Here is an 18051-nt window from a genome sequence, read left to right on the forward strand (position 1 = left end):
TATATATATATATATATATATATATATATATATATATATATATATATATTCCGGAGTATATAGATTGCTACTAAGTGTAACAGTTATGTTAAAGGCAACATACTGTTTGAGTTACTAATGGCATTTTTTATTTTGTACATTTTGTAGCTCTTACGGTGTGTTCACATGCAAGACTGTTCAATAAAAGGATTGTGAACTACCAGTTTGAGAGACCATCTTTTCAACTGGAGCTGCTACAGTAAGAGATTGACTATCGGCCAGTAGCCCTCATCCCGATAGTTGCTAAATGCTTCGAAAGACTGGTCATGACCCACATCAAAACAATCATCAACATCAGTGAGGACTCTCACCAGTACGCATACCACGAGAATCAATGAACAGAATACGCCATCTCCTCTGTGGTCCACACTGCTCTCACCTAACTGAAGCAGAAGGACTTGTATGTCCATATGCTCTTTGTGGACTTCATGTCTGCCTTCAATACCATGATCCCCCAAACCCTAATGGACAAACTGTTCACACTAGGATTAAGCCCCCTCCATTTGCAACTGGGTCCTAGACTTCTTAAACAGTCCGCAGTCTGTGAGGATCCACAACTTCTCCTCCTCCAACATAACCCTCAGCACTGGTTCCACCCATGGCTATGTGCTGAGCCCTCTCCTGTTCACTCTGCTCACGTATGACTGTGCACCTACCCATCCAGGCTGTCATATTGTAAAGTTTTCAGACGATACAGCGATGATTGGATGCATCACAAACAACGATGAGTCCAGCTACAAACAGTAGGTGGAACACCTGGAGAGCTGGTGCAGGAAGAACAACCTTCACATCAATGTGAAGACGGAGATGTTTGTGGACTTCAGACGGACCCCCCCCAAAAAAAAAAAAACAAACAAACAAACAAACAAACAAAAAAAAAACATAAGAGGATCTGCGGTAGAGTGGTTTCCAGCTACAATACTTGGGTGTGCACTTGAATGACAACCTTAGCTGGGGCAACAACACTACCAGCCTGATCAAGATAACACATCAGAGATTCTACTTCTTAAGGCAGCTGAGTCTAGCTGGTCTGGGAAGCTCAGTCCTCATCTCCTTTTACAGGTGTGCATCAACGTGTGACATGGAGGCTGCAAAGCTGCAGAAAGAAAAGCTTTGCAGAAAGTGGTGAAGGCTGCACAGAAGTCTGTTGGAGTCAGCCTCCCCACCATCACAGACATATGTACCTCCAGATGCAGGAAGAGGGCCACCTGCATCATGAAGGACCCCACTCACCCAGCACACACACTTTTTGCCCAGCTCCTCTCATGCAGAAGGTTGAGGAACATTAAGTGTAGAACCACTAGACTGAGGAACAGCTTCTACACTGAGGCTGTTAGACTCATGAATCCCTAACCAGGATAATCACTGTGAAAATATCACATCATGCTGCTGATTTGTTTCATGCTACTAGTGTTTATCGTGTTTTTAGTCTTAACATTTTTTTTAGTTCATATCTTAGATCCTATTACTGTTTTTCATTTATACTTCATACTTTTGTTTGATGTAACTGGGACCCTGTGTACACAATTTCATTCCACCACATGTACCACATGTGATGCGCATGACAAATAAAGAAACTCTAACTCTCTGATTCTGACTCTGAGCTTGCTCCCCAAGCTGAGGAGTTCTTCATCCAAGCTGAATAGGAGCTCCACACACACTCAGTGCCATGGTCTCAGTGCGAGCCATTTCAAGGTTCCATCTCCAAGGCTCCAACCAAGGTCTTCTGGGATCCGATGGTCAACTGCAACCAATTTGCCCAGTCCTCAGTATGGAAGCATCTGAAGAGAGAGAGAGGGAAAAAAAGTACACAGAGGACCTCCAGGTCAACAAGGACGATGAGCCTCCATGCTCCATTCGTCAAAGAAAGCCTGCATAAAAGATGCAAGCTTATCAGGAAAAGAAGGCCCATAGAAAGGAAAAATGGCTTCTAAAAGTTTATGATAAATGGAAAAAACAAGTATGTACAACATGAGCGCAACAAAAAGGAGAAATGACAAACAGTCTTATCACTTCACTCAATTTACATCTTAGAGAAGAGATAATGTCAGTTACATATGTAAATTAGGGAAAACTTTACTCCCTCTAGTGACACAAGATGATTCATAGATGCATGTGAAGCAGTCACCAGAGACATTATCAAGGTTGCACATTCAACCTTTATTTAAACAGATAAATCACATTGAGCCTCGAAGACTCATTTACAAGTGGGACCTGTTTGGACAGACATAAACAGTGGTTAACTGGACACATGTAGGAATTGGAGGCAAAAAAAATCCTATCAGACTTTTTTCTTGGCTGAGAAAAACTTCTAATATTGAAAAAACACCTCGCACAAACAAGCACATATTTACGTAGACATTCTACAATAGAGCAGAGCAGGAAGAAGAAAGAGACGAGAGCGGTCAACAACGCTTATAGATGCTCTCGAGGTCACTGTAATCAGTCAATGTCCTCCAGTGAGATCCATAAACATTCTCGAGGTATGTCGAGGAATGGCCAAGAATAACCCCTGAGAATCCAGAGTCCTGAAATGATGACACAAAGTTTTTTCAGTGGGGTTTCATCTGGTTATCAGTTGGAAATTCCTCAGGGAGGGGGTGGTAAGCATCAGATCACATTTTCTCAAGGCGAAATTCAGATAAGGTGGCCTTAAAGGCCAGCCAAGGCAACCAAAATTTAGATAAACACACAGTTGTTTTGGGGACAGGTAGAACTTAATGACATCTACCTTGAGTCTGTGTTGGTCCAAAGCCGAGTCCAAATTACATGGCCACACCGATGGAACGTGACTGAGTAAAATTCCCCAAGATCTGATCCATTCAGCCCAAAGCATTTGAGTCCGGGTACTCGAGACATGAAACCAAACCATCATAAAGGCAAGCAGCGTGATCGGGTCCAAATTTGCTGCCAACGCCTTCCTTGATTGTAGATAAAAACCAGCACCAGCTGAATCCAAAAAGCAGGAACCAGTTATCGTAAATCCAACTAAATATGCGTCCTTAAATTCCACAGATGGCAGCAGAGATAGACACATCATCAAGTCTTCCAGTCGATGAGATATCCAGCTGCGTACATGCCAACAGGGTAAATCGGCTTGCCTAAAGCCTGCCTTCTCTTCGAAGAAATGCTGTACATTGAGTTGAGGGACCAACTGGTCAAAAAAAGTCCATAATTATGGTTCGGAAGAAATGCAAGAGAGCCTCAGAAGCAGTTTCACAGACAGACAGAGCAGCAAAGCGGAGAGGGAGGGAAGCATACGATCTCGGCTTGAGCAAGTGGTGAAGTGAATGACTCTTAGGTGTATATGACTATGAAAGTGACCAAGTTCAAATACATCTCCTTGAGCTTTTTGATCTAGACCAGGGGTCTGCAACCTTTATGATCAAAAGAGCCATTTCTGCCACTTTGTTCACTAAATTAATCGTGTCTGGAGCCACAATACCTGCTACAACTGGGATTCTCAACTGGTGGCCCACGGTCCACTTTTAAGTTTTTTGGAAGGCACTTTTCTGGACAGTAGGGGCGATTTTATAAAACAAACTATCTAATGATTTTTAACATTTATTGATATTTTTACATTCTAAGACAAAATAACAGACGAGATTCTTGTAAAGAAGGAAAAAAATATATAGTTTTTGCTCAGTTTCTAAAAGCTAAAAGAATAAACTGCGTTCTTATATGATTTTTTTTTTTTAATTGTAGAAAAAAATATGTATCATACATTGAAGAAATAAAGCATAAAGTGAAAGTGAGTGTTTTACTCCTTGTAATGTTTCTAGTATTTATTATTATTTAGTATTATTATTTGCAAAATAAATTACAGGTAAACTAATAAAATTAGCCCTTTTAGTTGTTGTTATAACAATAACAAAAAAAAAAATCAGTTTTATGTCAGTTTTGATCAAAGCTTGAAAGAGCCACTGCAGAGGGACCAAAGAACCACATGTGGCTCCAGAGCCACAGGTTGCAGACCCCTGATCTAGACTATGCTCAATCAATTTACAGTTCCTCGGTCACACATTCAAGTAAACACTCTGCTGCCAGTATGTTAGAACCCTTGATATGAGTTTAGAAGGCACAGGCTGCAACACAAAAATTATAAAGTAAACATAAAGCTAATGACTCAAAAACAACCCAATTTGGCATTACAATCATTTATTCTCCTAATGGTTTTGGGCGTTACAGACAGAAGGGAAGCCATGAACTTCAGGGTCTCCAAGGCCAAAACAACAAACAAAAAAATGCCCCTTCTGGCTAGAAAACAAAATCACTTGTCTAACAAAACAAAAACTACTACAATTCCTAAGCTCCCTGGCTGGCCACAAAACAGGAGAAAAGTTAGTTAAAAATAAAATGGCAGAGAACCCCTACCAAATTTCCCATCTAAACAAAGGTTATTTAATAGAACTGTTCAAAGAAGATGACCAAGATCCACTCAGAGTTGCTAAAGTACTTGGTACACAGAGTTCAATTCAGAGTCAACCACATTACAACAATGCTCAGAACCAAGTGGAAATGCCCAAGGTTAAAGGGGCGTGACGCTAGATCACTGAAGCTTTTATGCAGTCTACTGATGAGGAGGAAGTGATTCCAGGTGTGCAGCATGGTGAGACAGCAGGCCTGTAAACAAGCAAAGGAGAAAGGTTGTCCTCTAGTAAGAGAACCCCTAGAAATCAGTGGACATAACACAGTAAGTTATATTCTGCAAGGTTACTAGTAGCTGTAAAGAGAGCAGAGGTTGGAGCAGAGTTAGCAGCCAAAGAAGTAGAGTATGAAGTGTTATTAGATGAGGAACAAACAAAAGGAAAATATTAAACTTTTAAAGGAAAGGCAAAGAAAGGAGCTTGAATATCAAAAGCATGAGTTGGAGAGACTAAAGGCTGAAAAGGAGTTAAAGGCTGCATGAGCTAGACTAATGTCTTATGATCAGGAGATAAAGCGTGAGAGCAGCGTTCACGCTGTTGACTTTAGTAGAGCAGCTCAGAAGGCCCCCACAGTTTCTGCTCCCATTCAAGTCCCGAACAGTAATATAGTGTTAACCTCACCTCCACAAGTAGATGTCTTTTACTTAGCCCAAGCAGTACAGAACAGTGTCTCCATAAACTGACTGCCAATGCCAGAGCCCTCCACGTTCAAAGATGACCCAATACAGTTGGAGTAGAAAGCTTCATTTGTTGCACTCATCAATAAAGGGAACATCTCACCTGCTGACAAGCTGCACTGCTTAAAAGAAATATGTAGGAGGTCCAGCTCGACAAACACTTGATGGCATCTTGTACAGAAATTACAGTGATGCATACAAGGATGCATGGGAACTCTTCAACCAAAAGTCTGGACATCCATTTGTTACACAGAAAGCGTTCAGAGAAAGGCTGGCAAAATCAAACAAAGGAATCTATGGGATTTAGGGCATTTGCTGATTTCATTCACACTTGTAAAGAGGCTATGCCCCACATTGAAGGCTTAAACATTCTCGCTGATGAGGAAAACCAAAAACATGTTCAAAAGTTACCGAACTGAGCAGCTGCAAGGTACAAACCGTATTTCAAAAAAGTTGGGACACTAAACAAATTGTGAATAAAAACTGAATGCAATGATGTGGAGATGGCAAATGTCAATATTTTATTTGTTATATAACATAGATGACAGATCAAAAGTTTAATCTGAGTAAATGTAACATTTTAAAGGGAAAATATGTTGATTCAAAATTTCACAGTGTCAACAAATCCCCAAAACGTTGGGACAAGTAGCAATAAGTGGCTGGAAAAAGGAAATTGAGCTTATAACGAACATCTGGAAGACCAATTAACACTAATTAGGTCAATTGACAACATGATTGGGTATAAAAAGAGCTTCTCTGAGTGTCAGTGTCTCTCAGAAGCCAAGATGGTAAGAGGATCACCAATTCCACCATTGTTGCGCAGAAAGATAGTGCAACAATACCAGAATAGTGTTACCCAGCGTAAAATAGCAAAGACTTTTAAGTTATCATCATCAACCGTGCATAACATCATCAAAAGATTCAGAGAATCTGGAACAATCACTGTGCGTAAGGGTCAAGGCTGTAAAACTCTACTGGATGCTCGTGATCTCCGGGCCCTTAAAAGTCACTGCACCTCAAACAGGAATGCCACTGTCAAGGAAATAACCGAATGGGCTCAGGAATACTTCCAGAAAGCATTGTCAGTGAACACAATCCACCGTGCCATCCGCCGTTGCCAGCTGAAACTCTACAGTGCAAAGGGGAAGCCATTTCTAAGCAAGCTCCACAAGCTCAGACATTTGCACTGGGCCAGGGGTTATTTAAAAGGGAGTGTGGCAAAATGGAAGACTGTTCTGTGGTCAGATGAGTCACGATTTGAAGTTCTTTATGGAACACTGGGACGCCATGTCATCCGGACCAGAGAGGACAAGGATAGCCCAAGTTGTTATCAACGCTCCGTTCAGAAGCCTGCATCACTGATGGTATGGGGTTGCATGAGCGCTTGTGGCATGGGCAGCTTGCATGTCTGGAAAGGCACCATTACTGCAGAGAACTATGTTCAGGTTCTAGAACAATATATGCTCCCATCTAGACGTCATCTCTTTCAGGGAAGACCCTGCATTTTTCAACACGATAATGCCAGACCACATTCTGCAGCAATCACAACATCATGGCTACGTAGGAGAAGGATCCGGGTACTGAAATGGCCAGCCTGCAGTCCAGATCTTTCACCTATAGAGAACATTTGGCGCATCATAAAGAGGAAGGTGCGACAAAGAAGGCCCAAGACGATTGAACAGTTAGAGGCCTGTATTAGACATGAATGGGAGAGCATTCCTATTTCTAAACTTGAGAAACTGGTCTCCTTTGTCCCCAGACATCTGTTGAGTGTTGTAAAAAGAAGGGGGGATGCCACACAGTGGCAAAAATGGACTTGTCCCAACTTTTTTGGGATTTGTTGACACCATGAAATTTGGAAACAACAGATTTTTCCCTTAAAATTATACATTCTCCCAGTTTAAACAGACCTCACCACAATCACTGGTAAAAGTTACCAAAATGGGAAGAAAAAAAGGCCCACCTCCAGTGTTCTACACACGCAGGTGGTAACAGAGACTGAATACACAAATTAAAGGTTAAATGTTAAACCACCATGCACTCTCTGTCGACACCTGACACAAACTTCACAATTGCCCACAGTTTAAAGGCAAATCACTTGAGGAATGAAGGAATATATATACATAAAGGAAAAAATAATTTTGTTAGGGCTGTCTCAAACCCAAACTAGTGCAAGGGACTGTCGTTACAGACTTGTATGTGAAATGTAAAAAATGTAAAACCACCCCACCTAGCTTCATGATTGCAACTGACAATGATAAATTGGCCACAAATCCATTTCAGACCAACACAGAACAGGTTGCAACTACCATGTTTCTAAGCAGAAACCGACGAAGCATGTCCATGATTGTACAAGTATGGGTTTCTTCAGTGCAACATTCAAGCACAGAAAAGCTTATTTATGCACTCTTAGATACCCAATGTGACACAGTGTCCATTAACCAAGATGTGTCTAATAATCTCAAAGCTAAGTCTACCCCAATAAGGTTAAGGTTCACTACAATGCTTGGTAAAGATGCTGTTATGTCAAGCGAACGTGTCTCAGGTCTCAAAGTGAGAGGCTACAACTCCTCAGAAATGATTGAACTCCCTCCTGCTTATACGAAAGAATGTATACCAGTTAACCGCTCTAACATTCCTTCCTATGAAATGGCAAGACAATGGAATCATCTCAAAGTAATAGTGAATGAGATTTCTCCACAGCTAGAATGTGAATTTGGCCTTTTAATTGGCTACAGTTACTCTAAGGCACTGGCACCAAGGCAGGTAATATTAGGAGGAGAGAATGAACCATATGCAATCCTCATCATATTGGGATGGAGTATTGTGGGCCTCACATCATCTCACAATGACCCTTTTAGCATGTCTACTGTGTGCCACAGAGTTGCAGTCAAAGAGCTCCCCTTAATTACTCCAGCTGATGCACTCAAGGCTATCGAGTCTGACTTTAAGGATGATAACAAAGACAACAGGTCAGTGTCTCAAGATGATATTCCCTTCTTGAATCTGTTAAAAGAAGGCATTTACAAAAACAATGGACATTACGAAATGCCCCTTCCATTTAAGGAGAGACCACTCTTACCGGACGATAAGCAAACGGCGACTGTGCAACTTCAAAGCCTCATAAACAAACTGTCGAAAGACCAAAGATACAAGGAGCAATATGTGAGGTTTTATGAATGAATTCATAGAAAAAGGGTGACACAGCGGAAATGCACAATGAAGTAAAGGAATGAGAAAAGTGGTATATTCTAGGGGTGCACCGATAAATCGGCCGGCCGATCGATCGGCCCCGATTTCCTTAATTTGGGGAGATCGGCGATCGGCCGATCTTTAAATGAGAAGCCGATTTTATCCACCGATCTTATCTGCCTCCGGAAAGGTCTGAAAATCAGCTGCTGTCCCCTTTTGCTCCACTGTGAGAGCTCACACACAGGTCACTCGGAGCAGCCATGTCGTCGGTTTGGAAGTTCTACGCTGTAAAAGAAAATGAGCCAAAGATCGCAATTTGCAATTCGTGTAAAGCCGAAGTAAGTCGTGGTGGAGCCACCACCAAAACCTTTAATACAACAAACCTCGTTCGCCATTTAAGAAATCACCACGCCGCCAAGTATGCAATGTTTGAAGAGAGCAACCAAGCTAAGGCTAATGCTAAAGCTAGCGCTAACAAAGAGGCAGTCGGTGGGTCGCTGTTAGCTTTTATGAGCAACGAAAAGAGCAAAGCTACCACGAGGAAAGTGATGGAGTTCATGGCATTAGACAACCAGCCATTTTCAGTCGTTGAGGACAAAGGTTTTAGAAGCTTGATGCAGCACGTGTGCCCACGATATAATATGCCGAGTCGGAAATATTTTTCTGATGTTGCATTACCGGAGTTGTTCAGCCAAGTTTCGAGAGACACCCGCAGCCTGCTAAAAGCTAATACAAATACACTCAGCTTTACAACAGACATCTGGACTTCTGATGTAAGTTTAATGTCCATGTTAAGTTTTACTGCACAGTGGATTGACGAACAGTTCGAACGTCATCAAGTACTCTTAAACTGTAAAGAAATGGCAGGGTCTCACACTGCGGCCAATTTATCAGCAGAGTTTAAGGCGATGCTGAATCACTGGGAAATCGATCATGGAAGAGTTCACGTTGTTTTACGGGATAATGCTCGTAATATGGCCAAAGCGCTGGATGATATCAACCTGAAAAGTTTACCCTGCCTGGCACACACACTGCAACTGGTTGTAAATGAGGGACAGCTGGCGCAGCGCAGCATCACAGACATGGTGGCAACAGGAAGGAGAATTGTTGGACATTTTAAGCATTCATCACTTGCCTATTCCCGACTTTATGACATACAGACACAGTTAGGTCAACCCAGGAAACGATTACAGCAAGACGTTTCAACGAGGTGGAACAGCACAGTCTACATGCTGCAGTCGCTGTTGGAGCAGAGACGTGCTATTGGCGTGTATGCTGCTGAGCACGAGTTACCAGCCACACTCACAGCACACCAGTGGGAGCTACTGGACAATGTGCTCACCATTCTTGCACCTTTTGAGGAACTCACAAAGGAGATTAGCTCATCAACAGCTACAGCAGCAGATGTCATCCCAGCCATCACTGCACTCAAGCGGATTTTGGAGAGGCAAGCGAGCACAGACCGTGGCGTGGGTACAGCCAAAGCTACGCTGCTGGAGGCTGTTGTGAGAAGATTCAGCAACATTGAGCATGAGCCCCTGTACAGCTTGGCCACTGTTCTGGATCCAAGGCAAGTAACTATTAACATTCTATTTTAGCCATAATGACTTTTAGCCTACTGCTATATTTCAACAAACATTTAAATTAAATTAAAAATAAAAATTTATTGATTGAAATGCATTTCTTTATTTACATGCAAGTCATAAAAACTGTTAATGTATACAAAACACAATGATTGACCCATCTTTCTTTGTTTATGCAAAACAAGGTACAAGAATCGCTACTTCTCAGCAGAGGTGAAAGATGACGTGAAACTGCTCCTTTTGACCAAACTTGCAGAGGGGGAGACCAGATGCACACCTGCTGCAGGAACATCCTCTGAAGTGGGACCTCCTGCTATAGATGAACCTGCAGCCAAAAGGCGTAGTCTACTGTTTGCAGCTCACGACGAAATCTTAAAGGAGAACATTGAACAGGAGCAACAGCTGGCCAGCCCTTCAGCTATGCAGGTACAGAACTACCTATCTGAGGTTCCTGTTGAAAGGAGCCAGGACCCATTGGTCTACTGGAAGATCAATGAAAATCGTTTCCCTCATCTTGCTCTACTTGCCCGAACCTATCTCTCTGCCCCATGCACAAGCGTTGAAAGCGAGCGCCTGTTTAGCTTGGCTGGACATGTAGTAGATGAGAAAAGAAGTCGCCTGTCTGGTGACAAAGCAGAAATGCTTTTGTTCATCAAGAAAAACCTGCCACTAATGAAAGTGACTGGAATAAGTCTGTGAGAACTAACTTACCAGTGTTAGTTCTTATTACCCACTGACTTGAAAATGTTACACTTGTTGCATTATCTTTTTTTTTTTTTAAATGTAACAAGTGAAAGAGTTGAAGGAACTGAACATTTTTTTTTAGTTAATTTTATAGTTTTAACAAAAATTGTGTAAACTTCATTTATATTTCAGAATACTACCTCATGACAAGTTAAAACAACAAGTTTGTATTGTTTCTAGGGTATTTTTCAAGGGTATGTTTTACAATAAAATAAGATTGGTAAATTGAAGGTGCATTGTGATCTTGTAACACCTGACACTGTTGCTTATAAAAAAAAATCGGTATCGGCCAAAATCGGAATCGGCAGTTCAGACTTTCAAAAAATCGGTGATCGGTGATCGGCCTGAAAATTGAAATCGGTGCACCCCTAGTATATTCCCCATCACAAGATATATTGCTTTACAATCTAGCTTAAAAAAAAACCAAACATTTTCTTTCATTTGTTGTTCTCAATTTGTATGCCTTCTTTTGTATTTGTCTACTGTTCTCTTTGTTGTCTACTGTTGTCTTTGTTGTCTACTGTTGTCATGATTCTTTGTTAAAATCAGGTCTCTCTTGTAAATGAGTCCCCAAGGCTCAATGGGGCTAACCTGTATAAATAAAGGTTGAATGACTGAATGAATATCATCCCTACAAACCAGACAAGCTCAGGGTAGTCTTTGATGCCTCAGCAAAGTACAAAGGTAACAGTCTCAATGATCATTTGCTGTCAGGCTACAGTACAGTAAAAGATGTGTTCCACTGTTTAATAGCAGTAAGAGGAGCAGTCAGTGAGAATTATTCCACTTTTATACAGTTTAGTCTCATTGAGTCACAGGGACTCATTTACAAGAGAGACCTTTTTTAAACAAAGAACACAGATGAGGTACAGACAACAATAGACAATCATATAAAAGCATATAAAATGAAAAGTAAGTAAAAGAAACTATATAAAAGTGAAACAAAAACAAGCTACGTTATGAAACAATGTAAAATATTAAAAACGGGAACGTCTGCATTGATTTTTGCAATGAACTTGGTTGTTTAAAATCCCTTAGAGTGGTCAAAGTCAACAGCTTCAGATCTTATTGCAAGGTATTCCAGGTTACAGGAGCGGAGTAAGCGAAGGCCCTTTAGCCAAATTCGGTCCACACTGAGGAGACGCTGCAGGAATCTATGTCTTGAGAGCGCATGCTGTAGCTGCGCTGACAAAGTGACATATCAGAATCAGAATAAGCTTTATTATCATTGCACCGAGATACAACGAGAACATGTACAGTATGTACAGTCGTCCGAAAGATGGACCTAGTACAAAGCTGCTGCTAATTAGCGCGGCCCTCTTATTCTTCTTCAGAATAATATTTTTGCTTAGATGAGAAAAGGGAAGAAAACGTGAGGAGAGAATGTATAAAAAAAGATCTCTCACACCATGTCCTAGACAGGGCATGGTTTGAGGCATCAAAAATCTACCACAGTATAGCACATAAATAGACATGATACATACACATATAGGCCGGTGAAGACATTGAATTTTAAGGGAAGGTCGTAGCATAGTCCGGAGCCCCCCCTCAGCCATTGTCCAGATAAGAGGTGTTATTTATTATCAGCTCGATTGAGGTTCCATCACATGTCCACGGCCTTTGGGAAGGGAGGGGTGAGGAGACAGACATAGCGTCTTTGTTTTTCCTAAACATGCCAGGAGGAATTGAGATAAGTCCGCTGTCAAGGCCACAGTTTGGGTCAGGCAAAACTTGTAAATTGCCGTTTCTGCCTTTTAAAGTTTCGCTGGTACATTTCTCTGATGGTGACTCCAAACAGCCAAATTGAGTCCTTACGCCGAAAGTTGAGCTTACAGCTTTCTCCAAGATTATTCCCATCCATACATGGGTGCTACCAGAAAGTTCACAGTCCTGATAACAGCCTGCTCCAGCTCTCTTGACGCAGCTCAAGAGAGCAAGCTCCTCATTGGTTGTCTCGCCCTTTTGAAATGGCTAAGATAAGGTCCAATTCCTACATGTGTCCAGTTTCACTACTTTTTGTCTGTCTAAACAGATCTTACTTGTAAATGAGTCTTCTAGGCTCAATGTGACTTGTCTGTCTAAATAAAGGTTGAATGAATGAATGAAGAAAGGTGCGATCAAGGAAGTAACTTTGTCGGAGCTAAAAATGAACTTCAAGAAGCTTTAAACCAAGTGGAGTCTAACCGCATTACTACATTTCTTGGAGAAACGGTGTGACTTCAAAATACACACTCCTCATTCAAGCCATACATGAGGTGTATGATAAAGACAAATGAAGACAGTTCAAAGCATTCTGTGCTCAACAGCTTCACTTTCATCAGACAGATTGGACGACATCATCAAGAACATTTTTTTTTTATGAGGCAATGGTGATCGTGAACAACAGGCCTCTTACAGTGGACAAACCTAAGTGACCCAAACAACCCAGAGCCTTAGACCACAAATCTCCTGCTTACTATGAAGGCAAAGGCAGCCCTGCCCCATCCAGGTAAATTCATCAAAGAGGACATTTATGCACATAAAAGGTGGCGGCAGGTGCAGTACTTATCAGAACAGTTTTGGTCACTTTGGAAATGGGAGTACCAGTATCTCTCCAACATCGCAACAAGGCAGAAATAGCACACACCAAGGAGAAACTTGAAAGTTGGAGATGCTGGCATGGAGAAGATGAATGATTTGTTCCACAATGAATGAAGATTAGCGTGTGTAATAGAGACAGAAACTGACAAAGACAAACTTGTAAGAAAGGTAAGGAGTCGCTTTGTAGAAAGGAAGATTAAGAAAGGACAATGTTCTAGTAAACCTTCTATAGTGGAATGTCCGGTGCAGAACCTGGTTCTGCTATTAGAGACTTTAACTTCATTTACATTTTAAGGTTCATTCTTTCTTATGGACTATGTGTTTTTATAGGGTTTAAAGGTTACGGTCATTTCTTCATTAGGAAATCATCTCTCCATTTGCTTCTCTATGATTTAGTGGAAGTGTAAATGACGTTAATATTTTCTTTATCGTAAATTGGCTCATGTGTTTATTATTCTGTTGCATAAGTGACATTGCTAATGCTTTTATTTTGGAAGGCATAGAACAATAAAGTGTCGTAAATCAAGTGTCGCAAACTGTACAGCAGCGGCGCAAACTCCAGTGTGCAGAGAGATGATGTGCTCTACGGTTTAAAAAACGAGTAATATTAAGCTGTAATTCTAAGCCGCAAATGGTTCCTTAGCACCTGTTTTATGAGGGAACAAGATTGGTATTAAAGTTTTGTTGTGTAAATAAATATTTAGTTACATTTCCCAGAGTATACAGGTCGCTACTTATTGTAATGGTTAAATTTTTGCCCACTAGATGGTGCTCATGCACTTTGGTAATTTAGTCATGTTTAGTCGGTAATCCTAAGGGTTACACGCTTCAGTGTTATAATTCACAGACCGTTGCAATATGGCGTGTCTTATTTTATTTCATGGTACAGGGATGGTTAAAGGCAACATACTGTTTGAGTCACTAAAGGTATTTTTTTTTATTTTGTATATTTTGTAGCTCTTATGGTGTGTTCATATATACAAGACTGTTCAATAAAAAGATTGTGAACTATCACTTAGAGAGACCATTTTTCTACTTGGGACGCTACAGGCATCTTTTCTTCCACACTATATATAAAAATCACAAAATTTACTGACTGAAGACATAAACATTGTTTCCATAAAGAATTTATTTGTTCGTGTTTTTTTGACGTACTACTGAAAATATAATGTGGCACATAATGTGGAGGAAAATATAGAGTGACATGTTAATTTTGCTGGAATACCTTTGCAGTCAACCCATCATGGTAACTAACACACCTGATCATCTTTACTGTTTTTATCTGCAGGTACACCATCCCACCTGAGCACGGCAAGAGGCTGGAGAGGCTGGCAAAAGGTAAGGATCCATTTTTGTTTTTGTATTGGTTTACATATTCAGATTGTCCCCTGGCCTTCTCATTTTGAATTTGTGCATTTGGTGAAATAATAAATGTGCCTGTTTAGATCCCAGAATACAGTACTGCATAGCTGAAGGGAATTTGTTAGACCTGTTGCATATGGAAATAGCAAAAACATCATATCTTAATTACACTGTATTTCAGCTTTCTGTAGCACAATAATAATCATGCAGGCATTAAGATTTAATCATAATCAACATATGTTCTGCCATTTTCTTGTCAGATTTTTTTGTTTTGTTATCTTTTTTTTCCCCTTTAAATTACTGCCATTGATTTTATTGTTAAGCACTTTGGTAACAGCTGCCGTTTTTAAATGTGCTTTATAAATAAATTTGACTTGACTTGATGAACATTTTCATTAAAAGGGTGCAACGCACTGAAACCTGCTTATCTTTTGCAGGAGTAGCAGCTGGCCTTTGGTAGGAAAATAGTATCTAACTATAAGTGTATAAATATTGATGGAGAAACACTATAGCTCCAGTGAATTTATTACTGGTATTATTGATTTCCTTTTTGTCTTTGCAACATAGATGATGTAGTGACATTAAAGACAGATCAAAATATAAAAGAGGAATGCATGATTAGGGGTTTTCTCAAAAAAGCAAAACAAAAACGCTTGTTTTTATTTAACATTGGTTCCAATTTATTTCAACCATTTTCAACAAACAGCCAAGGCTTAATTCTAGCAAATTTTCTCAGATGAAAGGGAGAAAATTGGTGAAAAAGTCTACATAGTGGGCAACCATAAAGTAGCCTTCAATGCTATAATTTCACCGGTGGACAGGGCCTGAATTTAACTAAATTAAAATACACAACACATGTGAGCATTCTTATCACTCCTTCAGTTAGATTGCAGTCATACTCATTTATTTAAACAGGAGCCAATTGGTGGAAAGCAGTGTTTAACAGGCACCCACTGACCGATCAAAGCCGTCGTTGGCACTTGTGTCCGACTGTTTATACGATCCTAAAGGGACTAGGACAATTGTCTTGTTACTTCAAAATATCCCTCTTCAAACATTTAATGGTGTGGTAGCTGTAACTCTTATCACTCCTCATCTCTGCGTTATTTCAGTCATAACTTCAGACATTTTGCATAGGGTGGCCAAGATGGGAGGGGAGGGTTAAAGGAAGAGCAAGTTAATTCTTAAACACGAAAGGACAGAATGAAACCTTTAAGTTAATATTACCCTGTGAAAAGCTCGGAGAGCCAGCTGCATTTTAATGGGGATTAATACCCAGGCTCTGTCAGCACATTATTCACCTTTTATCAGTTCCAACAAGCAGAAGGGCAATGAGAGTGCGGAGTCCCTCTCTCCCTCTTTGCTTTGTAGGATGGAACAGAGGCTGAAACAATGCAGTGAAAATGAAGGATGAAATGAGTGCCGATTATACTGTCAGTCACATTAAAGTTTAACTGGGTGGAGGCTTAGATGGATCCCCCCTTCCTCCAAGGCTCCAGTGGGTACAGATGGTAAAGAATGAGAGAGTGAGCAACAGAGAAGTTCTTTCTTTTGATTATGTAGGGGCCATCTGAGGCTGTCCAAGAGCATAAACGAGCCTTTGTTTTACACACGCGTTAAGGCTTTCAAAGTCCTAAATGTCAGAGCTAAAATATGATGTCTAAGTAGTTTGAGCCTTTTAAAAAATAGATTTACTTTATAACATAACATGCAATTGTTGGAAGTTAAGGCAGCTTGACTAATAGGCCATTATTAGTATATTAGAAGTACCAATCTCAGCTTTGCACAATACACACATTGAAAGAGCTTACAAAGTACTGCAAGTGCAGAATTTTTTAACCGTGACCTTGGGGACATGGCTTCAGCTATTGTAGTTCAGCAGTTTGAAACCTTGTATTTTTTTATATTAATTGTATCCCAGCAAATAAATAAGATCAAGGTTAAAACAATTTGTCTTCTTAGTATTTCAGTGTTTGGTGCTACAATTAAAAAATATATATATTACCATTTTCTAAATAAACTTTGCAAATCTAAAGGCAAAAATGTCTCTCATAGCCGCAGGGATTATTGGTAATATGATAATCAAGTAGTCCCCAAAGGAAAAGCCTTCTTAATTGTGTCAGAATACATTTACAGAAGATTAAGAATGCAGTCCATCCTGAAATCTATACATGGCTCAAACAACTAATAATCAGACTTATACACAATAAGTGGATATTTTATGATGATCTGCTTTAATTTAAGCAGTCTTTTTTCCAGTTGACTACTGGATCGTTAACTTTGTATTTGGGTATTATCAGAGTTTGGCATTGGATAAAAGCAAGTTTAAGGCTGGGTAGGAATTGTAATGCCATGACCTTCAGTATCCTCATCTTGCACTATCCAGTCTCTAGCTTCAGTTTGTTGTTTGACAATTCATTCCAGATACTTTCATCAGAAATTTTTAAAGCATCACATCAATATTTGTAGACAGTAAGCTTGTATTTCATCATGAAACACTGGAAACATTTCTGCTCCATGTAGTTATCTTTACATTTTTTATCACATTTTGCTTTAACAGTTATTTAAGGAGTCACTGTATGTATAATGCAATCTCTCTACTTGACTTCAAGGTCTAGCTTTTCTTTTTTGCCTCTGACATCCATGTGCTCATTGTCACCCTCTGCAGGCTTTTTTCCTGGTAGCTGCCAAGGCTGCGATGCCTTCCTTCGCCACAAGATGACACTGATATCTCCATCCATCCTGAAGAAATTCGGCATTCCCTTCGACAGAGTGAGTAGCAAATGATTCAAGCTTACAAGGCACAAGCTGACATGTTATCGATCTGCTTTATCAATATATTTATATATGAATGCTTTTGTAGTTTTTTTCTGCTGGTGCTCGGTCACAAAGTAGATCAAAACGGATTGATTTGTCCTCATTTGTTGATTTATTCTAAACTCCTTGTAACCACAGTGACAACTGTGATGGGAAGGTTGCTATAGGTGTATGAAATGAGCTTTAAATGTGTAACATGGGAAAGAAAAAGTAGTTATCTATTTTTACTCACCATTCTCTACTCTGGTAATCCATATATTGCAGAAGAGGTGGGTTTGTTTCGAATGACTCAGCAATGACGCAACCACGAGTAAAGATCAGCACTTGTGTCTGTCACTAAAATTAATTGCCATCTTTTCCCTTTTTTCAGCTTGCAAGACCCCCACAGTGTAAAAAAAAATAAATGGAAAATTGAGTGAGAAAATATAAGGCAAAGAGCAGTCATCCAAAGACCCCCTTCACCCGACTTATCCCAACACTCCCCCTCAGGACGTCATTATCACAGTGAACATGTTGGGTGTTGCACACCTGCAGTATCTTTCCCGATTCATGTGTAAAAATAAAACTGTCTTCTGTTCTTGCCTGAACTAAGAGGGATTTGACAGTTTTCCATCCAAGCCGTTTGCTGTT

The 18051-nt window shown here is 40.2% G+C and overlaps 2 protein-coding genes across 2 annotated transcripts in view; one reads left to right on the forward strand and one right to left on the reverse strand.

Moving 5' to 3' along the window:
* Positions 1-18051, reverse strand: part of LOC119430598 (cartilage oligomeric matrix protein) — a gene marked incomplete at its 5' end in the record, with an annotated part of 568315 nt that overhangs the window by 171751 nt on the left and 378513 nt on the right. The window lies entirely within an intron of this gene.
* kdm4b (lysine (K)-specific demethylase 4B) overlaps positions 1-18051 on the forward strand; it is a 62889-nt gene that overhangs the window by 21320 nt on the left and 23518 nt on the right. The window contains exons 6-7 of the mRNA XM_037698021.1: positions 14531-14580; positions 17273-17376. Coding sequence (XP_037553949.1) covers positions 14531-14580; positions 17273-17376 — 154 coding nt within the window. The remainder of the gene's footprint in view (positions 1-14530; positions 14581-17272; positions 17377-18051) is intronic.

This window comes from Nematolebias whitei, chromosome 3 (assembly GCF_014905685.2).
Source record: "Nematolebias whitei isolate Nwh7 chromosome 3, NemWhi1, whole genome shotgun sequence".
NCBI lineage: Eukaryota > Metazoa > Chordata > Actinopteri > Cyprinodontiformes > Rivulidae > Nematolebias > Nematolebias whitei.